Source organism: Lampris incognitus, chromosome 2 (genome assembly GCF_029633865.1).
Source record: "Lampris incognitus isolate fLamInc1 chromosome 2, fLamInc1.hap2, whole genome shotgun sequence".
Lineage (NCBI taxonomy): Eukaryota > Metazoa > Chordata > Actinopteri > Lampriformes > Lampridae > Lampris > Lampris incognitus.
Window position 1 is genome coordinate 117,526,836 of NC_079212.1, and position 27,677 is coordinate 117,554,512.

A 27,677-nucleotide genomic window follows, 5' to 3' on the forward strand; every position below is an offset into this window, starting at 1 on the left:
CTAGTCGTTGACCACAACCTGAAAATGAGTGAGGAACAGGAGAAAAACATTGAAAAATAAGATTTGGTTGCAAAAAGAACACCAATGTCAGTTGTGTGGATTTTTAAAATTTCAAATTATCTTTAAAACTAAGTGTTTTTTTTCCCCTTTCGTCTTCTTCTCTCACTCATCGTTGTTTTTATTTTGATGAAGTGCAGGCTACACATTGTAAATTTTGGACCATATATATTTTGGAGCATTTATTTCCAATCCATATCAGGATGTGTGTTTGTTCGCTGCTGATACTTCTCTGCAAGTTTTCAACTCTGATGGTAGGATGGCCACATATTTACAAACTACGCTTCAACAAAAACCAAAATCTTTACAATTCAGTTTTTATTATTATTGCTTTTATTTTCTATGCAGATGCACTTGCCTACAAAATCACCCCCAATCATTCTTGAATGATTAATTCTTTCCAAATAGAACTGTTCAAGTAATCTGGTGAAAATGTCTATATTTTTTTATATTCTAATATATATCACAGGAAAGAAAAAAAATATATCAGGATGCAAGTTTTTTCCAATATCCTGCAACCCTAGCCTATTCTGAGAAAAACCACTGATGTCACTGTTGAGTACAGAAGGAACAAAACGCACTAGCTGAAAATCAACATTCACAGATGAGATAGTGGAAAGTCACTCGGAAGGCTCAGAGAATATAAATTAGACAAACTGTTCTTTAATGCGGGAAAATAGAGTAAATGTGGTTGATGTAATGGCCTACGATCCCTTACTTGCCATGTACAGAGCACACATGACATCACAGCATTTATATAAGTGAGCCGGGTGGTGATGCCCATGAAATTGCCAGTTCTGCTTAAAAACTGACTGACAACTAAGATGGAAATCTTAGCTGTATGAGCTCTTTATTTCCATATGCATCAGAATTAATTATTAATTTATATCAAATCTTCCTAACTATTTTTAACAATGATTTTAATTTTCCTTCAGTATATACATTGGCTCACAGGTAATCCAATAAAAAATGTTTCGGTTTTTTTTCCTGCAAGTTAATTTGCAGAGAAATCTTTGTGTTGATTGCCTTGATGAAATGTCGACTGCACACAAACAAAATATTCCACAGGTGTCTGTCCTTGTTTTTATACTGAACCGCTTTCAGCCATTGAGACTGCCTGTCCATGTTTGGCAATACATAAAATTTCACAAAAAAAAAAAATAGCATCTTGTATTTGGACCAATTTGACAGATTTAATTATATTATTTCAAAGATATATGAATGATCACTCTTCCAGTGCTTTCCTATGCACACTCAACATTGTATTCCATCTTGAGGCCTGCCTTGCCAGGTGTATGTATTGCTGTTTAGGATGTGGTATGCACGATGCCAGTATGCCAGATATTGTCATTACTGTGTACCAACATGAGCCAGAAGCTATGAAATGCAGTAGGTAAAGGATCAAGCTGTTGCAGGGATTTTTTGGCATCTTTTATGTGTACTCCAGAGCATCTGAGCTTATTCGGTAATGGTGAAATTTGGAGAATGTGGCTCCTTTGGGCTGTCATGGCTAATGCAAGATGTGTCATTCAGCAAATGGTAAAGTGAGAGTGGATGGGAGATTGCTAAAGCTGATTCAAGTCAATGCACATGCTTTATCCAGCATGCAAACTATGTCACATGCTATTTCCTCTCTCTCCCGGCTTTTTTTATTCTCCACCAGATACTATCCATTCCTGTAGAAATGCAATTGTCATATTTAATTTAATCCATTATTGGCATAATTGCATGTCTTGGGAGCCTGTAGCTTTTCTTATATTCTCTTTGGAAATACCAAAAAGGAATACCGATGTTAAAGAGATAATACACCTTTAATGACTATTTTTGAGCTGAAACCATGTTTGTATTTCCCTAGGGTAGTTAAAACCAATTGCCCTGGTGATAAAATCAATAGAAACTGAGACTGCATCACATGGCTGCTTTAAGAAACAAAAATCCATGCTGTCTTTTTCCTCCAGGGTAAAACACACATTATGATCATTTCCCCTGATTTGCCAATGTTATATGAGGGCATCAAAGATTCTGACACCACATAGTGCATTGCCAACACTGATGTCATCCAGATTGTAAGACCATTAAAAGATGGCCAGAGTAGAAAGCAGACATGCCGACTTTAGCCAACTAAACTCTGGGTAAACCTATGAGAAGCTGGGGGGTGATGTTCTACTACAGCACTGTCTGCCCTCCGACATCTCCATCACTGTATTTTTCATCAACACCCATTTTTTCCCCCTTCTCAAAATGTAAGTGGTTGGAGACAAGGCAAAAAACAAGTGCTCACTTACTCCTTTTAAAACTATTTTATAATGCGCTTTCACTAAGCTCAAAGGGATGTGTCCAGCATTGGTGAGATTAGCCAGTGCCAAGGTCTTAACTATGAGGTTCAAACTGTTTGAATCAGTTTTAAAATTTGAAAATAATTTTTGATAAGAAACACAAACTGTTTTGTTCTTTCAAGGAAAATGGAAAATATTTTAAAACGGTAGCTTTTGAGGTGAATCAGGTTAGCAAATTTAACTGAAAATGTTGGCACTGGTACCAGTGACTTCTCGGAATTGAAACGACAATTTTATTTTATTTTATTTTTAATATTTGGTCATACTCTTTCTACATCCCAACAGATACCAACTAAGTAGATGCACTGAGAAAAACAACCAGTCCCTGTGGCTGACCTAGGCACTGTAAACAGAAAGTTTTTTCTGTACCAGAGCCTTATCAGCCAATCAGGAGAGTTATTTGCAAACTAGCATCTCCTTTGGTCAATCAGTTTTCACATTCATGAGGCTCTTGGGCAGAAGTGAGGGGGCGGATTATTTTATGCTTTCAAAATATAGCTAGCTCTTGTTAACTTGAACTCAGGATTACTTACCCCTACTGTAACTACCCTTATTAAGTCTAAAAAATGGCATTAGAGCAATGCTATAACTAATTTAACACAATTACCTGTGCCACAACAGGTCACCCACTGTAAAAAAGAATTACCAAGATGTATGCATACATGTAATTTTCTTCTCCTGTATTTCTGTGGACTTACACTGGAATTTCCAAAACTATATATCCATTAGGTCAAACACACATTTTGACAATGCAGTTATATGACTTTTTCACTGAACCATGTTTATGTTATGGCAGCTTTGTAAATCTGGAGAGATGCTGTTTAAGTTGTTACCACCGTTCAATAAATCTAGCCCGTAGTTTATTCCGGGTCTTCCTCGAGTGTTTATGGCGGCCGTCCTTCAAATTTTGACACATTTAACTTTGCCTGGCTTGCAAGTTGTGTGGGTTGTTTATGCTTATGCTGCATGTTTAGACAGGTGAAGGGCAGGAAAAATCCATTTTCATTAAAGTTGCATGACAGTGCCTGAAGAGACCCACAATTTACATGACTATATTGTGGTCCAATCAATGGGCGGCGATGGCCCTGTGGTGCTCTCCTCCTGTCAATGGTCCCTGTGCTCAGGTACTTTGTCATTAATGTGACAGAGTAGCGATGGGCTTCGACTTGACCTCTTGTATTAGGGTTTAATGATGCTCTGATGTCAGCCCACTGAAACAAAGGTAGACTGGCATAGACACTTTGATAGTAAAATCATTAATGTTTCATCAGGCTTCATTCTATATTTCCCCTCCTTAAGATAGCCTTTATTTGAAAGGGAACCTTCAGATTTCTCCAATCGCTGCCCCTTTTGATATTTTAAAGCTACAACTGTGCATGTTGGCTGGTGGTAAATTGATAGATGAAGGGAGAAGCAGGAGGCTTGAAAGTAGAGACTAGAGCTGGCAACTCGTACATATATGAGATCATACTCTACAAAAAATGCATACTGGCATCAAAATTGCAAAGGGAAAATTTAATCACCAAAGGGAGCAAGGAGTAATGACTTTCTATTAAAATAGAGTAATTAGCAATGCTCAATAGGTTTGATGTTTTTCACTGTATTCAGAGGGAGTTGATGTGAAGCTGAAACATATGATTAAAAAAGTTAATGAAATCAAGAGTATCATGGGACTTTACCATTTAAAAAAAAAAATTATTGCGCCAATCAAAAAGAGAAACTGGGAAGCTAAAAGAGCTTCCTTTATGTCTTTGAAATACGAGCTGTTTTGATCTGTCTGAGCACGAGGTTGTGTCCCATCCCTGAGCGCTTTTGGGGATCTGGAAAGATATCAAGAAATAGAGCTGTCAAATAGAACAAAATGTCCTAGCTCATACAGTTTGGTGCATTCTGAGTTCGCCCTAATCGTAAGTAATCCAAGACTTATGGAATAGAGTGAAACATTAGGAAAGATGTTGTTTTGAACAGATGGGCCCAAAAAAGTTTTGATCGGCTCATTTCATATTAACTCAACCCGTTAGTTTTTTTGTTTTTTGTTTTTTTGCTTTATTTAGGTGAGGTGTTAGATGTTTCACAAAGTCAACTTTGCACATCAACAGATAAAAAGGGAATACAGTATGATGTGGAAACAGGTGGCAGACATTAAAGAGCAGACTTCTGCTAGTAGATGGAATAAAAATAAATCACAGAAAGCAACAGATCCTACTCCTCGCTCATGAAAGACACAATACTAGCACTCATCCATGTGGTAATTCACATGAATGTTTCATCTCTACTTGCTGCTCGAAGACATAAACAAACTCTTTGGATTCAAAAAGATGAGCGAGAAAAAGCCACGGCCCCCTAAATTTAGCACCAGCAGTGCAGCATACATCCTCCTCCTCCAAAGCAAATGACGCTCCTCTCTGCATTCAGCGGGCTCTGTACTATACTATGATGCCACAGTGAAGGACTTTGTAACCATGGCAACACATAACAGGCACAGAGAATGGTCAGATTAGCTGGTGAAGTGTGAAGAGGGAGCATTTCAGATTTTACATAAAGCAGTAGCCAATGATGCGAGGCCTAGTCCCCTCATACCTTGACAATCCACTCAAAACTGAAACAAGTCGCCTTGCTTGGTGAACATCCCTTGTAATGGCATTTTAATCGGCGTACTGCCATGCCATGAGCATCTCAGTGGTTTTTAAGGTTACCCAAACATGCACTGCAACTTATGCTCGGTAACCAATAGTGGGGTGACATGGACTATATGGTTACCTAATGACAACAAAGTGGAAATGCACTGAGGGATATAGGGATATCTCAGTATGCAACTGAACAGGAGGCTGATCAGAGAGCTGATCATAGTCTTGCAGAGAGAGCTTGGTGGGGGTGGATGCCTCCATTAGTGACAACAATTCACACCTCAGTCATTCATCTCACCACCTCCTACTGCGCTGACCACCGTCACATGTTCTGAGTCACCTGGCTCCTCTCCCCTCCTCCCTGCATACAGTCTGCACAGGCGCGGTATGTTATTTGAACCTTGTATCAGCGCAGAGCACTAGCAAACTGGCACACCCGGAACAGATTAACTGTATATCTGCCTAGACAATGAAATATAACAGAGGAAAGTAAATTTAGATACAGACTGCTACTATTGACCAGAGAAAGGCATCAGAGATGGGCTTTTTAGTCCACGTGGGAGGAAAAGAAGCGTGATCCAGCTTTGTGGTAGATAGTAGGATTTTTTTTTGTTTTTTTGGTGTAGAGCTGTGAGTCTGCTCTTCCAACTACATTAACATACACAAGAAAGACAAAGCATGCCGCCTCAGTGGACTGACCCTGTGGTCCTTCATTGTTGTGGCTTCAATTGTCTTTGTGTACATTTGCACTATTGCTCCATCTGGGTCACACTGTGCCACTGTTTTAAATAAGCCAGTCAAACTAGTGTTACCGTGCCACCTCTATCAAGATATAGACGTTCGATACAAAAATAGATGTCCATATGATTCAAGTTGAAGGATGTTTTTGACTTTCATTGGGCGCTTGTCTCTAGCATGATGAAGATACAGTTAGCCTTTAATGCCCTAATCCATTCTGTCTTTGAGGAGTTGAATGTAGACAGAATGTCAGTTGAGCTTGTAAAGGCTTGTAAAGTCAACTTAGTGCTTGAATGAATGTTTTAGCGAGCCTCCATTTGCTCTGCATGTAAGGCTGTCTGAGTGACTGAGAAGAGCACAAAGCCAGCAAGTAGAGAGGCTATACTGTATATCCCAGTCTAGATGGACTGTCATATCTGTCCCTTTAAGCAGGACAAATGTGATCACACTGTGGGTGCAAGATATGCACAAATGCCTAGAACTATTTATAATGTGTGTGTAAAACAGGAAGCGTACTACCCAGCATGGGGATCAGATTTACTTGGCTCTGATGAAGAGCAGGTGGGGTGGGCTGGTGGGAAGGCGGTACTGTGATTCCACAGGGACTATAGACCATACACAGGAGAGTTCACTGTCCCCCCTGCATGTCAGTAGGTTGAAAAACACATGATGTGCGTAAGGGCCCGTGGACTCCATTGGTTCATTTTCCTTTATGCAGAGACTGCTGTGATGGATCCTGCAGCTTATCAATTTAGTGTTTTATTCAGTGTGTTTCTAAAATACTCTCAGTATATGCTCAAAATGGCAATTGCAATCATCAAATCTTGATGGCAGATCTGTTAACCTTCCTGTTCCAGTGAAATATAACAAAATATGGACTTTTTATTAGACATTATTTCTTTTTCTTTCTTTTTTTTCATTCAGCTTACGTGTGTTGACAGAGGGTAAGTGAGCTGGTAATTATCAGATCCAGGTGCTGAAATCTAAGAGTGTTATTAAATCTACCTGTGCTGCAAGCATTTTTGATGTTCTCGCTATAAAGAACCCAGCTGGGGGTGAGATATGAGGGATGGGGGGGATGCTCTTAGGCTTTGGTGTCGTGTGCTCAGGACTTATAGGACCTTTGCTGCATGCCTCTCTGTCTCCTGTTCTCTGTCCTTTCTATTAAAGTAAAACCCACCCATTCGTTATCAGAGTCAAAAGGTAATGTGTTTCCTCAGCAAATGGCATTTGGACTTTTGAATATTGGACTCATGATACTAACAAATGAACTTGTGTTGGCAGTTGATTTTTTTTAAATTGACTCGTGGTTATTGATTTAAAAGTTTAAAGTCCAACTGATGTTATATATATATACACTCACCGGCCACTTTATTAGGCACACCTGTCCAACTGCTCGTTAACGCACATTTCTAATCAGCCAATCACATGGCAGCAACTTAATGCATTTAGGCATGTAGACATGGTCAAGACGATCTGCTGCAGTTCAAACAGAGCATCAGAATGGGGAAGAAAGGTGATTTAAGTGACTTTGAACGTGGCATGGTTGTTGGTGCCAGACGGGCTGGTCTGAGTATTTCAGAAACTGCTGATCTACTGGGATTTTCACGCACAACCATCTCGGGTTTACAGAGAATGGTCCGAAAAAGAGAAAATATCCAGTGAGCGGCAGTTCTGTGGGCGAAAATGCCTTGTTGATGCCAGAGGTCAGAGGAGAATGGCCAGACTGGTTCGAGCTGATAGAAAGGCAACAGTAACTCAAATTACCACTCATTACAACCGAGGTATGCAGAAGAGCATCTCTGAACGCACAACACATCGAACCTTGAGGCAGATGGGCTACAGCAGCAGAAGACCACACCGGGTGCCACTCCTGTCAGCTAAGAACAGGAAACTGAGGCTACAATTCGCACAGGCTCACCAAAATTGGACAATAGAAGATTGGAAAAACGTTGCCTGGTCTGATGAGTCTCGACTTCTGCTGCGACATTCGGATGGTAGGGTCAGAATTTGGCGTCAACAACATGAAAGCATGGATCCATCCTGCCTTGTATCAACGGTTCAGGCTGGTGGTGGTGGTGTAATGGTGTGGGGGATATTTTCTTGGCACACTTTGGGCCCCTTAGTACCAATTGAGCATCGTGTCAACGCCACAGCCTACCTGAGTATTGTTGCTGACCATGTCCATCTCTTTATGACCACAGTGTTCCCATCTTCTGATGGCTACTTCCAGCAGGATAACGCGCCATGTCATAGAGCTCGAATCATCTCAGACTGGTTTCTTGAACATGACAATGAGTTCACTACTCAAATGGCCTCCACAGTCACCAGATCTCAATCCAATAGAACACCTTTGGGATGTGGTGGACCGGGAGATTCGCATCATGGATGTGCAGCCGACAAATCTGCAGCAACTGTGTGATGCTATCATGTCAATATGGACCAAACTCTCTGAGGAATGTTTCCAGTGCCTTGTTGAATGTATGCCACGAAGGATTAAGGCAGTTCTGAAGGCAAAAGAGGGTCCAACCCGGTACTAGCAAGGTGTACCTAATAAAGTGGCCAGTGAGTGTATATATATACACTATGTGTGTGTGTGTGTGTGTGTGTGTGTATATATATATATATATATGTATATATATATATATATATACACTACCGTTCAAAAGTTTGGGATCACCCAAACAATTTTGTGTTTTCCATGAAAAGTCACACTTATTCACCACCATATGTTGTGAAATGAATAGAAAATAGAGTCAAGACATTGACAAGGTTAGAAATAATGATTTGTATTTGAAATAAGATTTTTTTTACATCAAACTTTGCTTTCGTCAAAGAATCCTCCATTTGCAGCAATTACAGCATTGCAGACCTTTGGCATTCTAGCTGTTAATTTGTTGAGGTAATCTGGAGAAATTGCACCCCACGCTTCCAGAAGCAGCTCCCACAAGTTGGATTGGTTGGATGGGCACTTCTTGCGTACCATACGGTCAAGCTGCTCCCACAACAGCTCAATGGGGTTCAGATCTGGTGACTGCGCTGGCCACTCCATTACCGATAGAATACCAGCTGCCTGCTTCTGCTCTAAATAGTTCTTGCACAATTTAGAGGTGTGTTTAGGGTCATTGTCCTGTTGTGGGATGAAATTGGCTCCAATCAAGCGCTGTCCACTGGGTATGGCGTGGCGTTGCAAAATGGAGTGATAGCCTTCCTTATTCAGAATCCCTTTTACCCTGTACAAATCTCCCACCTTACCAGCACCAAAGCAACCCCAGACCATCACATTACCTCCACCATGCTTAACAGATGGCGTCAGGCATTCTTCCAGCATCTTTTCATTTGTTCTGCGTCTCACAAACGTTCTTCTTTGTGATCCAAACACCTCAAACTTGGATTCATCCGTCCACAACACTTTTTTCCAGTCTTCCTCTGTCCAATGTCTGTGTTCTTTTGCCCATCTTAATCTTTTTCTTTTATTGGTCAGTCTCAGATATGGCTTTTTCTTTGCCACTCTGCCCTGAAGCCCAGAATCCCGCAGCCGCCTCTTCACTGTAGATGTTGACACTGGTGTTTTGCGGATACTATTTAATGAAGATGCCAGTTGGGGACCTGTGAGGCGTCTGTTTCTCAAACTAGAGACTCTAATGTACTTATCTTCTTGCTCAGTTGTGCAACGCGGCCTCCCACTTCTTTTTCTACTCTGGTTAGAGCCTGTTTGTGCTGTCCTCTGAAGGGAGTAGTACACACTGGTGTAGGAAATCTTCAATTTCTTAGCAATTTCTCGCATGGAATAGCCTTCATTTCTAAGAACAAGAATAGACTGTCGAGTTTCAGATGAAAGTTCTCTTTTTCTGGCCATTTTGAGCGTTTAATTGACCCCACAAATGTGATGCTCCAGAAACTCAATCTGCTCAAAGGAAGGTCAGTTTTGTAGCTTCTGTAACGAGCTAAACTGTTTTCGGATGTGTGAACATGATTGCACAAGGGTTTTCTAATCATCAATTAGCCTTCTGAGCCAATGAGCAAACACATTGTACCATTAGAACACTGGAGTGATAGTTGCTTGAAATGGGCCTCTATACACCTATGTAGATATTGCACCAAAAACCAGACATTTGCAACTAGACTAGTCATTTACCACATTAGCAATGTATAGAGTGTATTTCTTTAAAGTTAAGACTAGTTTAAAGTTATCTTCATTGAACAGTACAGTGCTTTTCCTTCAAAAATATGGACATTTCAATGTGATCCCAAACTTTTGAACGGTAGTGTATATATATATATATACACACACACATATATATATATGGTCTGGCTTGTGTCCTCTTTTGGGGAAAAAGTGACCCAAAAAGAAGAAATGCGCATTTTAAACTTTTTGCTCTCATGATCATGCCACCTCTCTCGGCTTCTACTAATAGGCTAGGCGTGGATTTGGTTCTCCATCTACATCGATGGAGAATAGCCAATCAACACATTTTATTAAGAGTACATTTTTTTCCCCAAGATCATTCCCTCAGAGTAGGTTCAATGTAGCCTGGGAGCCACACGAATTCACAAATGCTAATTAGTCTGGCTCCTCTCAGTTCATTTTCAGTTTCCAGGGGGTGTTATCAACAGGCACAGACCAAAATGCCTCTGAACGCAATTGAATAGACCTACAACCAACCAGAGCAATGAAACGTACCACTTAAGTGCAGTTTGTTATTCTGTTTGAGAAGAAGATACCATCTAGCTCGTTTAATACTGTCACAATAGCGGATTCAACAGACTGTTCCACATCAGCGGCATTCAACAGTGCTCCTCTGTACGTCAGCGTTATTTGTGTCTCCATTTGGGGAGATCCGCCCCTATTCTTTCTCTGATTGACTAACCCAATCCCTAACCTCACCCTAACCCTAAACTTAACCAACCTAACCAGTGGAGGCAACGAGTATTAGCCAATGAAAGGCAGATTTCCCAGAATGCGGGTGGGGGGGCTGTCCATCATCATATCAAACCCATCCCATATTAGATAAATGGTTGTGATTGGCCCGACTCGGGCCAGGTCAGCTGGAAATATGTCTGAACGGCCAGACGTATATGCCAGAGTACATGTAAGACATGAGCTCACAGAATTATCTGGTTCCCAGGCTAGGTTCAGTGGCCTATACCACAAAACAACCATATGTGTATACTGCACCAACTGTAGCTAGCCTGTAGTGTCTAAGTTTACATTTTCTGTAGCTGGGTACAGTAGTGAGGAATCCCTGGAGGAACCAAAGGTGAAAGTGTGAGGTTTTTGGGAAAGTGTGCCACGTTAGTTTAAGATGTGGATTTGCAGCCTCCACATTGCTCCATGGCAGCACGGCGGCACAGTGGTTAGAGCAGGCGCCTCACAGCAAGAAGGTTCTGGGTTTGAGCCCCTGGGGCAGTCCAACCTTGGGGGTTGTACCAGGTTGTCCTCTGTGTGGAGTTTGCATGTTCTCCCTGTGTCTGTGTGAGTTTCCTCTGGGTGCTCCAGTTTCCTCCCACAGTCCGAAGACATGTAGGTCAGGTGAATCAGCTGTACTGAATTGTCCCTAGCTGTATGTGTGTGTGTGTAAACAGCAGACCCTTCCAAAATGTCCTAAGATCATAGCCATAATGTCAGTTTTACATCAGAAAAACTTTTTCATGGTTTGTACATGTAAGTCAGATGAATGTAACTCAGGTGAATCGGCCATACTAAATTGCCCCAAGGTATGAATGTGTGTGTGTGTGGGGGGGGTGGGGTGGGGGTGGGGGGGGTCTGTGTGTGATGGCCTGGCGGCCTGTCCAGGGTGTCTCCCTGCCTGCCACCCAATGACTGCTGGGATAGGCTCCAGCATCCCCGCAACCCTGAGAGCAGGATAAGCGGTTCGGATAATGGATGGATGGACGTTGCTCTATGTGCGTTAGCAATTGGACTCAGAAAAAAAAGTGGCTTAGGTTCTCAGTGCCAACAGTGCACACGTAAGTTTTGGTGCACAGCTGCTGTTGAAACCAGGGCATATGCCTGCAAATGCTGATACTGCACAAATATTATTGTTTGATATCAGTAAAGTTGACTAAATTTGAAAAAGCTTTGAGTGCCATCAGTGTCTGAGCGGAATACAGACATACCAGTAAATCTCACAATTGGTCCTTCCAGAAGTTGAATGGTGTAATTCAACAAAGAGTTCGCTGTGTTAAGTGCCAGATAATGGGTTAGGTGATAAAATGTATGCTATCTATTGGCTTGTAACATCGTTCATGTCTGTATGACCAGGGAAGTTGGCAGTGTCTCCCACCAATGCCGGCTTTCAGCTGTCACTCAAATGACACCATAGGAATGTATGGGAGCTCATTTTCAGCATACATCTCCAAAAATAGGCTCTACCTCCTTTTCATAAAAATAAAATCAAGGCACATAATTTTGATATCATTTTGATTTATTTATTTATTTACTTTTTCATCAAAAGCGACAAGATTTCAAATTTTGGTTGGATTTGGTTTGTCTGTGAATGTTCTCATTCATCCAGGTCATGGTTATCCAAAGGAGTTGAATCAAGTGCAACTGGACTTGGTATATATCTGTGAAGACGTTTCGCCTCTCATCCAAGAGGCTTCATCAGTTCGTGCCTTTCTGACTAGACCAAGCTAGTCTGACTGGCTGGTGATGAGACTCAGATATTTATCCTCTTTGGAGTCGTTGTCAGAGGTATAGATGTCCATGGCTCTTTGTGCCCCGTTGTTAACCAACGCCCGTCGCTAACAGAGCCATAGATATGCGTGGCTCTTTTGTGTGCCAATGTTTGGCCGCGCCCGTCGCCATCAGAGCTATTGATTTGCATTTGTTTAGCAGCGACGGTCGTTGGGGGTGTTAGTTTCGACTTCATTATTCAGTGGTCATGAGAGTCGTTGGAGCCGTTAGTGACCGACTGTTGTTCTTGGAGGCTAGGCTTCTTGAGTCTCCTGGGTAGAGATGAAAGGATGGCATTGTAAGTGGGAGATAGGTGGTGTCGCAGACCTCCTCCTCTGCTGAGGGATGGTTTTTCCAGTTTCACATAGATGGCTTCCTTCACCCCTCTTTCAAACAATCTATCTTCCCTGTCCAAAATGTGTATGTTGCTGTCCTCGAAGGAGTGTGTCTTCTACTTTAGGTGTAGATAGACTGCTGAGTCTTGTCCTGAGGAGTTTGGCCTTCTGTGTTGGGCCATCCGTTTGTGTAGTGGTTGTTTGATTTCTCCTATGTATAGGTCAGTGCAATCCTCATTGCATTGTACAGCATACACCAGATTGCTTTTTCGGGTGTGTGGTACACGGTCTTTGGGATGAACCAGTCTTTGTCGGAGTGTGTTGTTGGGTTTGAAGTATACCGGGATGCGGTGTTTGTTGAAAATTCTCCTGAGTTTCTCGGAGACCCCAGAAACATACGGGATGACTGTGCTATTCCTTCTGTTCCTTTTCTCCTCGTCGCTCACCTGGTTGGTCTTTTTGGAACGTGTTGCAGTTTTCACAAAGGTCCAACTGGGGTAGCCGCAGGTTTTTAAAGCTCCCCTCAGGTGTTTGTGTTCTTCTCGTTGGGCCTGAGTGCTGCTGGACACATTGTCAGCTCTGTGTTGCAGAGTTCTGATGACGCCCAGTTTGTGTTCCAGAGGGTGGTGTGAGTCGAAAAGTAGATATTGGTCTGTGTGTGTAGGTTTCCTGTAAACCCCAATGTGGAGGCTCCTGTCTTCCCCAATGTGGACGTCACAGTCCAAGAAAGGCAAACTGTTGTTCTTTACGTCTTCCCATGTGAACTTAATGTTCTTGTCCACTGAGATGATGTGTTTGGTAAACGCTTGCACCTCTTGTGTTTGGATTTTGACCCATGTGTCGTCCACATGGGTATCCAAATAGGATAAATTCTGAGTCTCATCACCAGCCAGTCAGACTAGCTTTGTCTAGTCAGAAAGGCACGAACTGAGGAAGCCTCTTGGATTAGAGGCGAAACATCTTCACGGATATATACCAAGTCCAGTTGCACTTGATTCAACTCCTTTAGATGAGTTGGATTTGGTTGTTAATGTCCGTCATGAGAACTTTTCTCTAATTCATGAAGTAGAAGATCATTCTTGCAACTCCAGCCTTGAATATTGATTGGAATAAGTGGCTAACAGCAGCATATGTACAGGAAAGATGCATGTTGGCACAAGTTTATATGCCAACATATAAACAGCATGGAGAGAATTGCACCTATCCTGAAACAAATTTAGACATTTTCCAATGAGTGACAAATTCATACCACTTACATTCAACAGAATTCAGCGAGGATATTTCTAGATATGAACTTACTGCATTACAAAGGAAAAGAGCAAAAGGAGGACTGGGGGGATCAAAAACAGTGATCACCATTGTCTATATTGTCTAGATTTGCTTCCAAAGAAGTCAGACCTATTAAGAATCATCTCTTTCATTTTACACTAATCTGTTAGCCAGTTACAACAGATTTGCAGGACTCCAATCTGTAATTTTCTTTCCCCTCCAAAAGCCTCAGTGACGAACTTCTAACAAGCACAGCACATCTGGTATTGGGATCTCCTCACGTGCCAGAGCACTGCTCATTTCCCCAAATAAAACAGAATGGAAATGAACACAGCCATGATATTTGGAATTTGACTCGTTTTTATTTGATTCAAAAGAGGCAAAACAGTCAGACCTTTCTCAAATTGTTAAGCAATAATTTGTTCTTTTAATGTTATTTGGTCAACGGGGGGCTAGGCTGGCTTCGCTTCATAAGAGATAATATACAGCCTTCATTACAATTCAACCTCCAGAGCTGATAAAATCATTTCAGCTAAACAAGTACGGGAGCTTGGTTGTTCTGCTTCATACATATGAAAGAATTCGGTTGCTACCTTAACGTGAAACCCTCCTCTGCGGCGTTGCCTTTTGCTGACACTGCTTTAACTGGATACTAAAAGGTACTCCAGCAGAACTTGAATCATGTCACACACTGAGGTAAGACAACAGGCCCATCCTTTCAAGGTCTCATTAAGAGATTATTTGAATTGACACGAAATGATTGATCCCTCAGATCTGACTAAATCTCATTTAAGTCTTTAATGTTTTAAAAAGTAATTTTTGGCTTTTAATTAGCCTACGTGTATTTAATGGGCATATTTCATGCTTCAGTTACTTTCTGAATTTATTTTTTCTTCTTCTATTGTAGCACCTGCAATGCCATATGCCCTGTAGGTTTATATAACTGTATTTCGTTAGGATTAGGACATCAGAAGGAATGAATCAAAAAAACAAAAAACAAAATAAAAAATCCAATGTGCCTGCACTAGCTTAATGTACATCAAACGCTGATTGTGACTTTGAAGTGGTGTATTTTTAAAGTCATTTAGGTTTCATTTCTGTCGGACTTACAGCGTTGTGAAGATCCGATTTCGGGTGCAGCAGTCTCTGCTTTTCCTGTCAAAGTCATTTTCACACTCTTAACTTCCCATTTTCAGTTCAGCGAAAGGACGATGCAAGAGTTTGAACAGCTCTGTTCTCCTCTCCCTGGCGGAGAACAGAGCTGTTCAAACTGAATGAGAAGGGTGAATGAAAGATGGGAGATAGCCAGCTGTCATGAGCTGCAATATGCATGGCATCCAGAGAACTAATAATAGGCATTGGTCTCTATTTATTTTGCATAGAGGAAGGGAAATAAATCAAGTTGAGAACAAAAACAAAGTGGTGGTGTGGAAAAGAATTCATCACATCAGAATTTAGAAAAGAAAACTACATTATTTCTGTTTAGATGCAGCTGTTGCAAACTCCAGAGAGGATATTTACCTGCTTGTGGGAGTGGTGATGTCCGGCTGTTACCCAACTGCATCTCAATAATAAGACTGAGAAAAACTTTTTTTCCAGAGTTATTTTGATGTTATCTGAAGCTTACTGGTAGATGGAGGGCCAGGCAAATCATTCATCATATACACTCTACGGGTTCAACTGTCACTTTTTAAAGATGGCATTTGTGTCCCTAGCTGGAGGGAAGATGGAGTCAGTCATGCTGGCCTCTCACATTGTCCATCATCTTTTCAATAGTTAGACCACAGGACTAGTGAATTTCACATATGAAATTCTTAGGTCTTAGATGTGCTCCCTCCATGGCTAATGCACAATCATAGCAGCGACTGGTGAAAGGAGATTTAGGAACTGGACGGGATTAGAGTCAGAGGCAGCTGTCGCTGCAGGTGAGAGCTTGATGGAACCGAAGGGTTCAATATGGAGACGACACATGAATGCCTGCAATAAAATAGAGAACGAGCATGGGTCGCTTGCGTCAGCTAACGTGATGTTGGCTTGCCAAAAGACTGACGCAAAGATAGCATAGCTGCTGTTCATTGAAATGCACATAAGATCAAGAATAGCATTTTTAAGAATATCGCAGGGTGCTGAGCCCCTGATATTATTGGCATACATCCGTGTATTCTTCTTCCTGTTGAAAAATAGGTAGTGCCAAGAGTTTGATGTGACAGTCTTCTGGAATGCTTGTCATTGTAGTCACGTGTATGTGTGTGTGTGTGTGTGTGTGTGTGTGTGTACACACAAACAGAGCCAAATATTAAGAGGAGACTCGGGGTATTTATTAAAATGTAGGAGACCTCATTGTAGCAAGGACCTAAAGCTGTGCCTCAGGAAAATTACGTAATACCTGATGTGATACTGAATGTCACGAGTATGAGCTGGTTCATACATGTTGAACAATATGGAATTAGACTACACCACTATAGCCCGAGGTTGCCTTCTTCCATGGTTCAGCTGCAGTGCAGCAGTTCCATTTCCCTCAAGTTTGCCACAGGAAATAGTTCATCCCCGCTGCCGCAATGGGGAGGCATTAAGTGAGCTGACGTTCCCCTTTTATATGTTATTACTTTACATTCTCTTCCAGTTAGCTTCATTAATGGACTTTCTGGAATTTACTACTCCCAATTTGTCTTTCTTCTGCATCATCAATTGTATATTCAGAGCTCTAAAGGGACCTTTAATTAGAGTGGGTTAACATTGAAACCCGAGTTGACCGTAATTTATTTCTAGCATGAGATGAAAATATTTCATGTAATGTCAATTTTATGGAGGCAATTAAAGTTTTTGTGCACTGTAGCAACGTGGTAAAGTGGAACTCTTATGAGGTTAGTTGTGCACAGGGCACCGTGTTTGGTACATGTAGGGAGCTGGGCAGTGGCTCTCTTTTTTTTGGATCCCCCCCCCATTTTTCTCCCCAGTTGTACCTGGCCAATTACCCAACTCTTCCGAGCCATCCCAGTCACTGCTCCACCCCCTCTGCCGAGCCGGGGAGGGCTGCAGACTACCACATGCCTCCTCCGATACATGTGGAGTCACCAGCCGCTTCTTTTCACCTGACAGTGAGGAGTTTTGCCAGGGGGACGTAGCACATGGGAGGGTCACGCTACCCCTCCGAACAGGTGCCCCGACCGACCAGAGGAGGCACTAGTGCAGCGACCAGGACACACACCCACATCCATCTTCCCATCTGCAGACACGGTGACGCCTGACGAAGCAGGAGGTAACTCGGGGATTCGAACCGGCAAGCCCCGTGTTGGTAGGCAATGGAGTAAGCCGCCATGCTACCCGGATGCCCTGGTGGCTCTTTTTATGTGAACAAAGAGGATACTGACACAATGTCATGGGTTTACAACACCTGAAAATCCAATTTATAGTTATGTTTACATGGGTATAGGTGCATTCTGACGATTTCCAGTTGAACAGAGAAATTAAACTCTTTGAACTTCCCTTTCCAATGCAGATGAGGGTATAACTTTGCACTGTTAATAAACCTAACCACAGAACGCCTGGGTAGCGTAGCGGTCTATTCTGTTGCCTACCAACACTTGGATTGCCTGTTCGAATCCTCGTGTTACCTCCGGCTTGGTCAGGCGTCCTTTCAGACACAGTTGGCCGCATCTGTAGGTGGAAAGCCGGATCAGCAGAGGGGGATGGAGCAGCGACTGGGAGGGCTCGGAAGAGCGTGGTAATTGGCCGGATACAGGGGGGACTAAATAAATAAACCTAACAACAATGCTTTCTGTTGCTTGACTAAGGGTTTTGTCACTCTAGTAAATCAACATGTGAATGTAGCCAGTAGCTGGGTTTTAATAGGGACTTGAATTTTAACAGGGACTGCTGTCCTAAATTTAGAAATGAGGACTTTGAGGATTTTGATTGAACGTGTTTGTTGTTGTATTGTAAAGTAATTTCAGTCCTGCTTCCTATGTGGGAGGTGATATCTATAGTTGAAGCTCTTGTCCTAAGTCATGCTTTTTGCATTTATCTTGCATCTGTCCCAATATTGTGGACATTTTTTTCAGAGTAGTATAGCAGAGGTCACAAAACTGGTGTTTCATATTTAACATGAAAGTTTATTCCTTAAAGTTGAACTTTGCATACTCATTAAACCATGAAAAAGTTTTTTTCTGATGTAAAACTGACGTTATGGCTATATTCTTAGGACATTTTGGTAAGGTCTGCTGTTTACACACACACACACCTAGGGACAATTCAGTACAGCCGATTCACCTGACCTACATGTCTTTGGGAGAAACCGGAGCACCCCCCCGCAGACTCAGGGAGAACATGTAAACTCCACACAGAGGACAACCTGGGATGACCCCCAAGGTTGGACAACCCCAGGGCTCGAACCCATGACCTTCTTGCTGTGAGGCGACTGCGCTAACCACTGTGCCACCAGATTGTCATGTTACATTTCACGTACTCCAAAATGGCTGAGAGGGTTATTGCATTGTGACATCATCCACAATAGCTCGCTGGAAAAAAGAAAAACGATGGAGGTGCATTCCCCGTGCCAATCCCGGACAATACGACCCCCTGTGGTCATATGTCCTCCCACCGACCCCATATTGGCACGCCCACCGGAAGCGCTATTCCTCTTTCCATCTCCAACTAAATGAGATCGGTCGATGGCTGTTTCTCTCTCGCTGGGACTAAGAGGAAAACTGCAAATACGCAAGTAATCTAGTGATATACTGGTATATTAGATACTAACTTATAGTTAGCTTACCTTTTATCGCCAAGATGTTCGTTAATCCGGTCGATGTGGCCGGATTCTACGCTTGGTGCGGGTGTGTTAAACCGGCGACGCTCCAATGGGACCCCCATCCGGACTGTGTCTCCCATATCCCGCATGTTCACTACACGGGCTACTTGAGGGATGTAGACCGTAATGAGATCGACTGCAATTTCTGTAAAACCATCAGAGGATCGGGGCGCCAAAGGTGGGCTGCCCTGTACCGTCAAAGATGGGGACTTGCAGATCCCTTCGCACCTGCTAACGAGGCGGCTAGCATGGTGCTACCTAGCTATAGCCATGGGGCGGAGGCTAGCAACATCCCTCCGATGCTTCCTAGCTACAGTCACGGGACGGCGGCTAGCATTAGCATCCCTCCGGAGCCAGAGGCTATCCCACCATCCGGGATAGTTAGAGAGGACTTGATCAATGAGATCCTATCTCTCCCTGGTGAATCCGTGGCATGTTATTCGGCGGGTGCGGAACCCGAGGATTCACTGCCTGAGGAAGTAGACGATCAGGGCGTGGAAGACGACCAGCCAAGTTCGTCTCAACCAAACAAAGATGGCGACGCCATGCAACGTGGGTCCGAAACATTCCTCGCCAGTTTCCGCGATCTGTTCGCGCGAGCGGTCAAGTCTGCCGACATCGTTACCGAGCCGGGCAATCCTCAAGATCCGGTGGTAGCCGATTTTCCACGAATGGCAGAGAGGGTCAGGGACTCCACTCTACCACCTTATCCTCACATCGAACGAGCGTTTAAGCGGGCGGAGGCGGATCCGCTACTTAAATCGTCCTCAAAGTTCAGTCAGAAGGGGGTTGACGTCTTAGCAGTCGAGGTTAGGAACCTCAACTACAAAGACTGGAAAATTCCGCAACCAGAGAGGGACGTTTTATCGTTCAACCCTAACACCAAGGTGGGGTCTCGCGATACTCCCAAACACCCTTCGCAGTGGGGCCAACAGGTGGATCGTTACGCGTGTGATGCATGGCACGCCAGTACACGCGCAGCTGGACTCGTCTCAACGGCTGGGATGATAACGGCGTACATGCGCAAGCTCTGCAGCATATCAAACGTCGAGCAAAGCAAAGCCGCCATCGCTACAGCAGGTATCGACGGGGCCGAATTCGGTGACGTAGTGGCCAGCGAAGCAGGTTGTGAGTACATCTTGGAAATGGAACGCATAGCTGACTCCCTGGGATCGCTGCTGTATTCCATCGCTCTAGAGTGCGGTTCTAGCGCAGCTGCCTCCACCCTTTCGCGCAGACGTCTCTGGCTAGAGACAGCCGGGGTAAAAGAGGAATTCTGCAAGGAGTGGATGGCCCATTCCTGCGCAGGGAACCAGGGCCTGTTTGGAACGACCCCGGACATTATCAGCAAATACAAGGCCGCCCAGGCCGAGCGCGAAACCTTGCACAAGGAGCTTCTCCCGATGATGAAGAACCCGCCTACCCCTAAGCCCGCGGTGGGCACAGGGCAGGGGGACAAGCCTGCGCGCAAGCAGAAATGGAGAGAGACTTATCCAAAAAGAGGTGGTAAAGTGGGGCGCGGGCGTGGACAGGGCTCACGTCCAAACTCCCAGTCTTCCACAGATCCAGCGGCCAAGGCGGCCAAGCCGGACAGCACAGACACTTCCAAGAAGGGAGCTGCCAAGTGACGTGTTTCGGCAGGATGTTACGACCCACACCAACAGACTGATTCCAGAGCCGTCTCCGGCGATATAGACGCTTGTTCAGGGGACACAGCGTGCGCAGGGCTAAACACTGCGCCTTTTATTTTGGTTTCTGATGCACAGTCTACTTGTTGTATTCCAAAGGTTGTGAATGTGAATAAAAGTTTTTATGTTGGTGATGATGGTGATTGCGTTTTAAAAGGTTTGAAACGCAAGTCTGATTGTCTGTCTGAATCTTTAGGTAAAGATGATGATAACAATGTAATAACATCCCTGCTGGAAATATTGGATAATAATGACATGAGCGCAAATGAGCCCCTGGGAGGGGACTATGATGCGACAATGTTTAGTCTCTGATGGGTCAAATGGTAATTTGGAAAGGTTCAAAACGCCAATTCCCCCATCTGGGTCTCCTTTACAAGGACGAAGCCCCCCCATGGATGCAGGGCATGGCGGGCGGGGCTTCCCCAGACCCTTTACGCGCAACTTACGCGCGCTACCTGAACAGCAAGGTACAGGAGGCAACGAGACCTCTGTCACGCATGTTACACAGGTGGAAGGAATTGGTCCCGTCGGCTTCTGTTTTGGATCAGATAGCCCACGGACACCAAATCCTTTTCGAGAACGGTATTGTACCCCCGTACTTGGGAATAGTGCATACGGAACCGGGGTCGGTGGCCGAAGCACAAATCCTAGACAACGAACTCACAGAGTTACTCTCGAAAGGGGCAATCACGGTGGTTCCTCCCCTAGAAAGAGAAGACGGGTTTTACAGCCGTTACTTTCTGGTCCCGAAGAAGGATAGGGGCATGCGCCCAATCCTAGATTTGAAACCCTTCAACAAGTATGTAGAGAAGGTCAGTTTCAAAATGCTACGCACACCGGTTCTGCTGTCAATGGTGACACAGTCCGATTGGCTAACTTCGGTCGACCTAAGAGATGCTTTCTATCATTGTCCGATTGCGGAAAGACACAGAAAGAAAAAAATGCAAGGAGCCCAAAATTTTAGGTGGGGGAAGTCTCTGAAATGGCCACGCCCACTTTTTAGGCCTGGAAATCAGTATCTCGGCTCCTGAATGTCGCAGAGAGCTGATCATGGGCTCAAAAGAAGCAGAAGCACGACATTTATATAAGCATTATGAGCAAACATATACCCCAAAACCTTTACTTTTTCAGGTATTTACAAAAAACTAATTTTCACTGGTCACATACATGGCCACGCCCACTTTTTAGCCCTGGGACTATATCTCAGGCTCAGCTCTCGGAGGTTGCCCCGAGTTGATATTGGGCTCAAAAGATGTGGAAATAACTATTTATATTAGTGCTCTGAACAAATATACTGTATGCCCTAAAACCTTCATGTTTTGAGCTATTCATGAACATGTTCTTTTTTCCATTGAATTGATCAGCAGCATGCAATCAACTTTAGCCAAATCTGTGCAAGAAGGCTATACAGTTTGTTTGAGTAAAAGTGTTACATCTACTCATGGAGTGCTAGTATTCAAGTTGACTCTTTGTTATAAGAGGAGGAACCCAGTAACCACCAAAGAAACAAAGCAAACCATGTGAGGTCCAAAAAAATCTTTATTTTAACCTCACACATCCCATCAGACTGGATTCAAACACTTGCTGAGGCACTTGCAATAAATGAGACATTTCATCCCTCTGCCAGCACAAGAACATGAGGTACACTTATTAGATCTGCAACTACACACCCCTGTTACTTGAGACAATGTATCTCTTGTGGAAACTGTGCTCCACTTGACGAAGAGTTCCTCTCCTTCGGTAGTCCAACCCCATTCAATGACAGGGGGACAAGGGAGTTGTAGCAGGCTGTTTCCCCACAGCCATCCTGCCTGGAATGTAGCTCTCAACAGATGCTGTAGAAGCGCATCCTGACTTGGGGGTAGGTCTCTCAGCTCATCATTAACTGAGTGCTTGAACAGCTGGAATCTGAGCTCATCTATACTGACACAGTTGTACAGTCCAGTCTTGTTGTACCAGCTCATTACCCAGGGCTCAATAACTTCCATGCTTTCCTTAACTGTCTCGATACTAGGGCAGCAACTTAGTCCTCTCAAAGCAGCAGTGAGTTCTGTGGACTTACTGTGGTTTATCCAGGCTTTGTATTGAGCAGTCTTTGAGTGGCCAAAGAAGGCGCTCACAGAATCACAGCCACTAAAAGAATGGAACACAGGCATGGCATCGGCCACATCTCCACCAAGCTTCTTGTGTGCTTCTGTGATTGAGTAGAATTGGCGTTTGCCAGGAACTGCAAAGTCAACTATAAGTTGCAAGTCATTACATACTGATAGGAACTGTGTAGTGAACCCTAGTAGGATGACTACCACATCGGAGTCGACTGTTCTAACTGTAACTGACTTGATCCCCTTGTTTAGCATGTGCATCACATGGCAAACGATGCGGTTGTCAGCCTCCTCAAGCATATCTATGCTGTCATAAAGCTGGATCTCGAAGCTTTCGCCGAAGTTTGCAAGCACCTTTCTGCCGTAGGTGATGCTGAACTCCTTGTCCCAGTTCCACGCTTGTGCCTTAGCAATCCTGGCGAACATTAGATTCAGGGCTACTTTGTTGTCTACATTAGACAGAAAAGCTTCAAAGAATTGCTTAGATTCTGGCATGGTGTCATTCTCACTGAAAGCCATCTGTGAACTACCTGCTGATCCCCGGTTCTTCCTAGTCGCAGTCTTGATACTCATATTCTGGTAGAGGTCAGCCACAATGTCAATACGATTGGCTTTCTTCTCATGACCGATCCTGGCAATGCTGTTCAACACTTTGATTACAAAGTCTTGGAATGTCATGCCTTTGGTGAGAGACTTTGCCATGATTCGTACTTGCACAGACAAATCTATCACAAGTCCTTCTGAGGATGTAGATTGAACTTGTACACCGATGTCCTTAAGAATTTGAGACTTTTGGCTATGATAAATATCTCCATCCTTTGTTGACAAGGCGTCGGGTAAACCTGAAATTGAAATGAATAGTTAAGCTAAGTGTAACTCTTGGGCTTACTGTCAAATCAATTAACTTGAATGTGAAATTGAATCAATGAATATCACTGTATTAAAAATCTGGTAAGACTTAAGTAACATCTAAAATATTTGAATAACTGACTTTATATCAATTAGTTTCACCTGTGAATTCACCACCAAATAACTTCCTTGTCTCTTCTTCTCTTGATCTGCAGGCCTCCTTCAGCTTTGCAAAGGTTCCTTTGGGTGGCTTGATTGCAGGGCTAGCGAGTTGGACTTTTGCACATGAACTTGGAAGTTTCAGGGCATTTCGTGAGATGGTTGCATTGACATCCTTCTTACTTAATACAATTCGCTCCTGCACAAACTGGTCATGCTGAGTTTTGCCGACTGTAAAGACAAAACTGGAGTCTTTACTTATGACATCTGGGAAGGGAATGGATGAGTTCAACCTCATGAACTGAGCTTCATCGAACGGGTTGGTAAGGATACCCTGGTACACCTTGAGTGTGTGGCTTGAAAATGTTTCCTTGAAGGAATCCAGCATTTCTTTGTGCCCGTGTGATGGATCTTGACCTTCGACCTCATCTAGGTAGCGCTGGATTTCGAGTAGCGCAAGTTCGAGTTTCCTGAAGAACTCTTGATCTTCCCGATTGATGATATCGACATATCCAGTGTCAGACTTGATGACCTTTATGTTATGTTCCTGCTTTTGATCACATGCAATCTTTGAGAATGGGTTGTCTCTGGTGTTTACTGTGAAAGAGCCTGAAAGAAATTCCTTGAACAAGTATGGGTGTCTCCATTTGAGCTCTTTGAGATCCTGAAGAAACACTGATGCCCATCTGGCATAGTGTGTATGATCAAGTGCAAAGAAAAGAGGAATGAGCTGCTCAAGTGCACTGATCATCATGATGAAGTTTGCCTCTCGAAAGGATCTTATGAAGATAAGAACCTTCTTGATTGTGTCAACAACATTGTTCCAGTAGTGAAACATGGGGCTGTTTTCATTGGCCACCCAGTTACTCCAAGTCAAACTGTTGTCCTCTAGACGTTTTGCCTGAAATGCTTCATCTCTCTTCTTGGCCAGCACCACAGCCAGGAGTTGAATACAGTATCTAGCCTTCTTTATGGAATTCACATCACAGACAGCAGTTGTCAGACCTGTGATATTCAGATTAGCTGAGGTTAAGATGGTATCAAGGCCAGTTCCTTTTATCAACTGCCCAACACAGACAAGAGAAACCTTCTCAAGGTGCAGCCCACCCATGAACGCGAAGTATGAATGAGAAAACTCTTCCCCCATGGCCCACTGTATCATCTTCTTGATGGCATAAAGGGGCTGATCGGATCCACCCACTGCAACCTGGCCTGGGTTAAGATATCTTGTGTATGATACTGCTATTCTCATGACATGGAGCTGAAGGTGTTCAGTGTTGCTAGCATGGTCAATCACTGGCAGGATGCAGTTGATTGTTTTGGGAACATCTGTCTGGTCACGTTCCTTTGAAGCATGGTGACAGGTCCAAGTAACAGGCTGTAATGCATCAGATCCAATGTTCTTCATAGCCACCATCAAAAACTCTTCTTCCTCTTCCATGCTTTTCTGAAACACGACTTTTAGCTCTGCGTCAACTTCTTCAACATTGATGGTCTGTAGAGGGCGACGAGACTCCTTAAAGACCTTCTGCTACATTACGCTCAGATATTCCTCCAACACTGTTTCCAAGCCCGGTGTGTTAGGGTTAATGTCCCTGGAAAATCTTCTCTCCCTTGAGAGGCCTTCCCCTGCTACACAGGGAAACTGTAGACAAGTCATTGCCGTAGCATTGCAGTTCTTAGATGCTGTAGGCGATGAACTCTGCTCATTTATGTTGTCATCTGTAAATGTGGTAAATAACCCTTGTCTCAAGGCGTGGGGTAGCACCTTTCCCTGTGATCTTAGGAAGAGCTCTCTCATTGACAGGGAGATTTCGTCAATGCAGATAAGGGTGGAACAGTAGGAATGTGTCAGACCTAGTTCAAATGTTGTCTGTAACACATTCTTGCTTCTCGTCATTGCATAGAGCTTCAGGGTCAGATATCGATTCACAGGCTCTTCCACTGACCTGTGCCTCTTTTGGATGACAGAGCTTGACTGCTGTGAATCTTTCTTTGTATTTGGTCTGATCCTGGTGTTGAAACTTACGGTCTGGCACAGTTGTTCGAGATGCATCGGAAGATCTTCATATCGTGCGGTTCCATCACAAAGCAGTGACATCAGCATCTTCAGTTTGAAATTGCTCTTCATCCGTAGTCCTTCTGTAGACAAGTCTGAAAGTCGGGTGCTTTCACTGTCTCTTCGATTCTTTATTACTTCAGCCCGAACAGGTTTTGTGACTTTGCAAAGTGAATCTAAAAAGTCACTGTCACTGATTACATTATCCAAACTACCCTTCTTAATAACCCTGTAATGTGCCCCTGTCTCTTTCTGCACTACATTTATGTCCAGACAGCTGTTCGAGAGTTTCTCAGCAAATCGTGTAGAGTGAGATTTGGGCCGGTCGAAGCCCAAATCTTCAACTTTCTGCAGATAAATATTCTCGAGTTTGTGAAGATCAAAAACATTTTCTGAGCTGTCATCAATGAAGTTCCCTACTTCCTCCATGGCGATATATTCAGCATACTGGATCATGTCTGGGGAGTTCTGTGATGAAGTTCTTTCTTGCTTTATCCTGCAGCTCGCTGAACTGTATCTAGTAAGAAGAAATAATCAAATTATTAAAATATATATATATGGCCCGACTATAGCTCAACTTAAGAATTGAACTTAAAAGGGTATGTTGTGCTGGCTCACCTGTTACGGTATCTTGAGTGGCACTTCCTGTGATAGAATAACTCCCGTGATCTAACATCAGTTTCAAGTAATCTGAGTATTTTGCCATCATTCAGGACTTTGGCCATCATCTCTAGATTGTCTGTGAAATCCTTCACATGTTTTGCTGACTTTTCTTTTCCCGCAGCAGCTAACAATGGTTCTGATTTGTCCTTCTTCCGAGGGTTCTCAATGGCTGGCTCTTCACAATAGAAGCAAAGTTCGGCTCCAAACGCAAGACTAGGCCCAGCCTTTGCTCGTGTGTTTGCCCCAATAGTCTGGTGATCTGCAAGGTCCAGTTCTCTTTTCCGTTTACGATCCTTCGCACAATTGAAATGGCTGTTATTATAGCGATCATAGCAACTCTTGTGGATTTTATATCCATCCTGTAAAGTTTCTGCATTGACAGCTGACAGTCTCTGTGAAAGATTGATATCCGCATCATTGGTGATCAGTCCGGATTCCTCAAACAGTTTTACTTGGTGAAGCAGCTTAGGAGCTGTGACAGCAGTTATGTCCCTTCCACCAGATTCCTGTCATGAATTTAGAAATGAAATGTTGGACTCATTGCTGTCATAAACATTACATTACTGAAGGAATACGCATGAAAACTAACACTGTTGGACTCATTGATGTCATAAACATTATACTACTGAAGCACACACGTGAAAACTAACCTTGCAGACAATGCACAGGGTCTTGTTCCCTAGTTCCATAGTTAGGATGGGGGATCATCTGATCATGGAAAATCAGAACTAATTTAAACTTGATTTTTCTGTACACAAGTTTGTAACAGAGTGATGTTTCACTGGTATGGCACAATACATCCACCCTCCCACAAAAATAGCATGCAATAAACAATGTTATTTATTCTTCTGCATAGATACAAAATATAGTCCAATAAAAGTGTGTCCAAATATAGCATAATAAAAGTGTTGTTACTACAAATACTTTCACCCTTTCATACCAGCCAACTAAAAATGCCCAAAATTAACCAACATGTGTAGAGCAAGCAGACACACAAACACCAACTGTCCAAAAGTAGGTAATGCCTTAGCCAAATACTACAACTGTGCAACTGTGCTGTCGAGTGTATCGAGCAAGTCATGCTTGCAAGGCTAGTTAGGCCTACACATATGAGCTAAGGTGAAAATAATGTTTTACAAGGTAAACATACAAAAATAAAACAACACTGTTCCTTACCATCCATCCACGAGGTCAGGAACAAATTAACTCACTGATATGAAGGCCAGATGAGGCATGCATGTCATATTTTGGCAAATGTTTACAGTAAACTAGCTTTACTGAAACATGTGCACTTCTGCTTCCTTTCCTG

The 27,677-nt window shown here is 43.3% G+C and overlaps 1 protein-coding gene across 1 annotated transcript; it reads right to left on the minus strand.

Annotated features, from left to right (window-relative positions):
• On the minus strand, positions 1-27,677 carry LOC130131674 (uncharacterized). Its single transcript, XM_056301457.1, has 5 exons — positions 27,545-27,677; positions 27,019-27,076; positions 26,324-26,874; positions 25,934-26,222; positions 1-18 (listed from the first exon to the last, which is right to left on the minus strand). Exons 2-5 carry the CDS (start codon positions 27,055-27,057, stop codon positions 1-3), a joined length of 897 nt encoding a protein of 298 aa, XP_056157432.1. The 5' UTR covers positions 27,058-27,076; positions 27,545-27,677.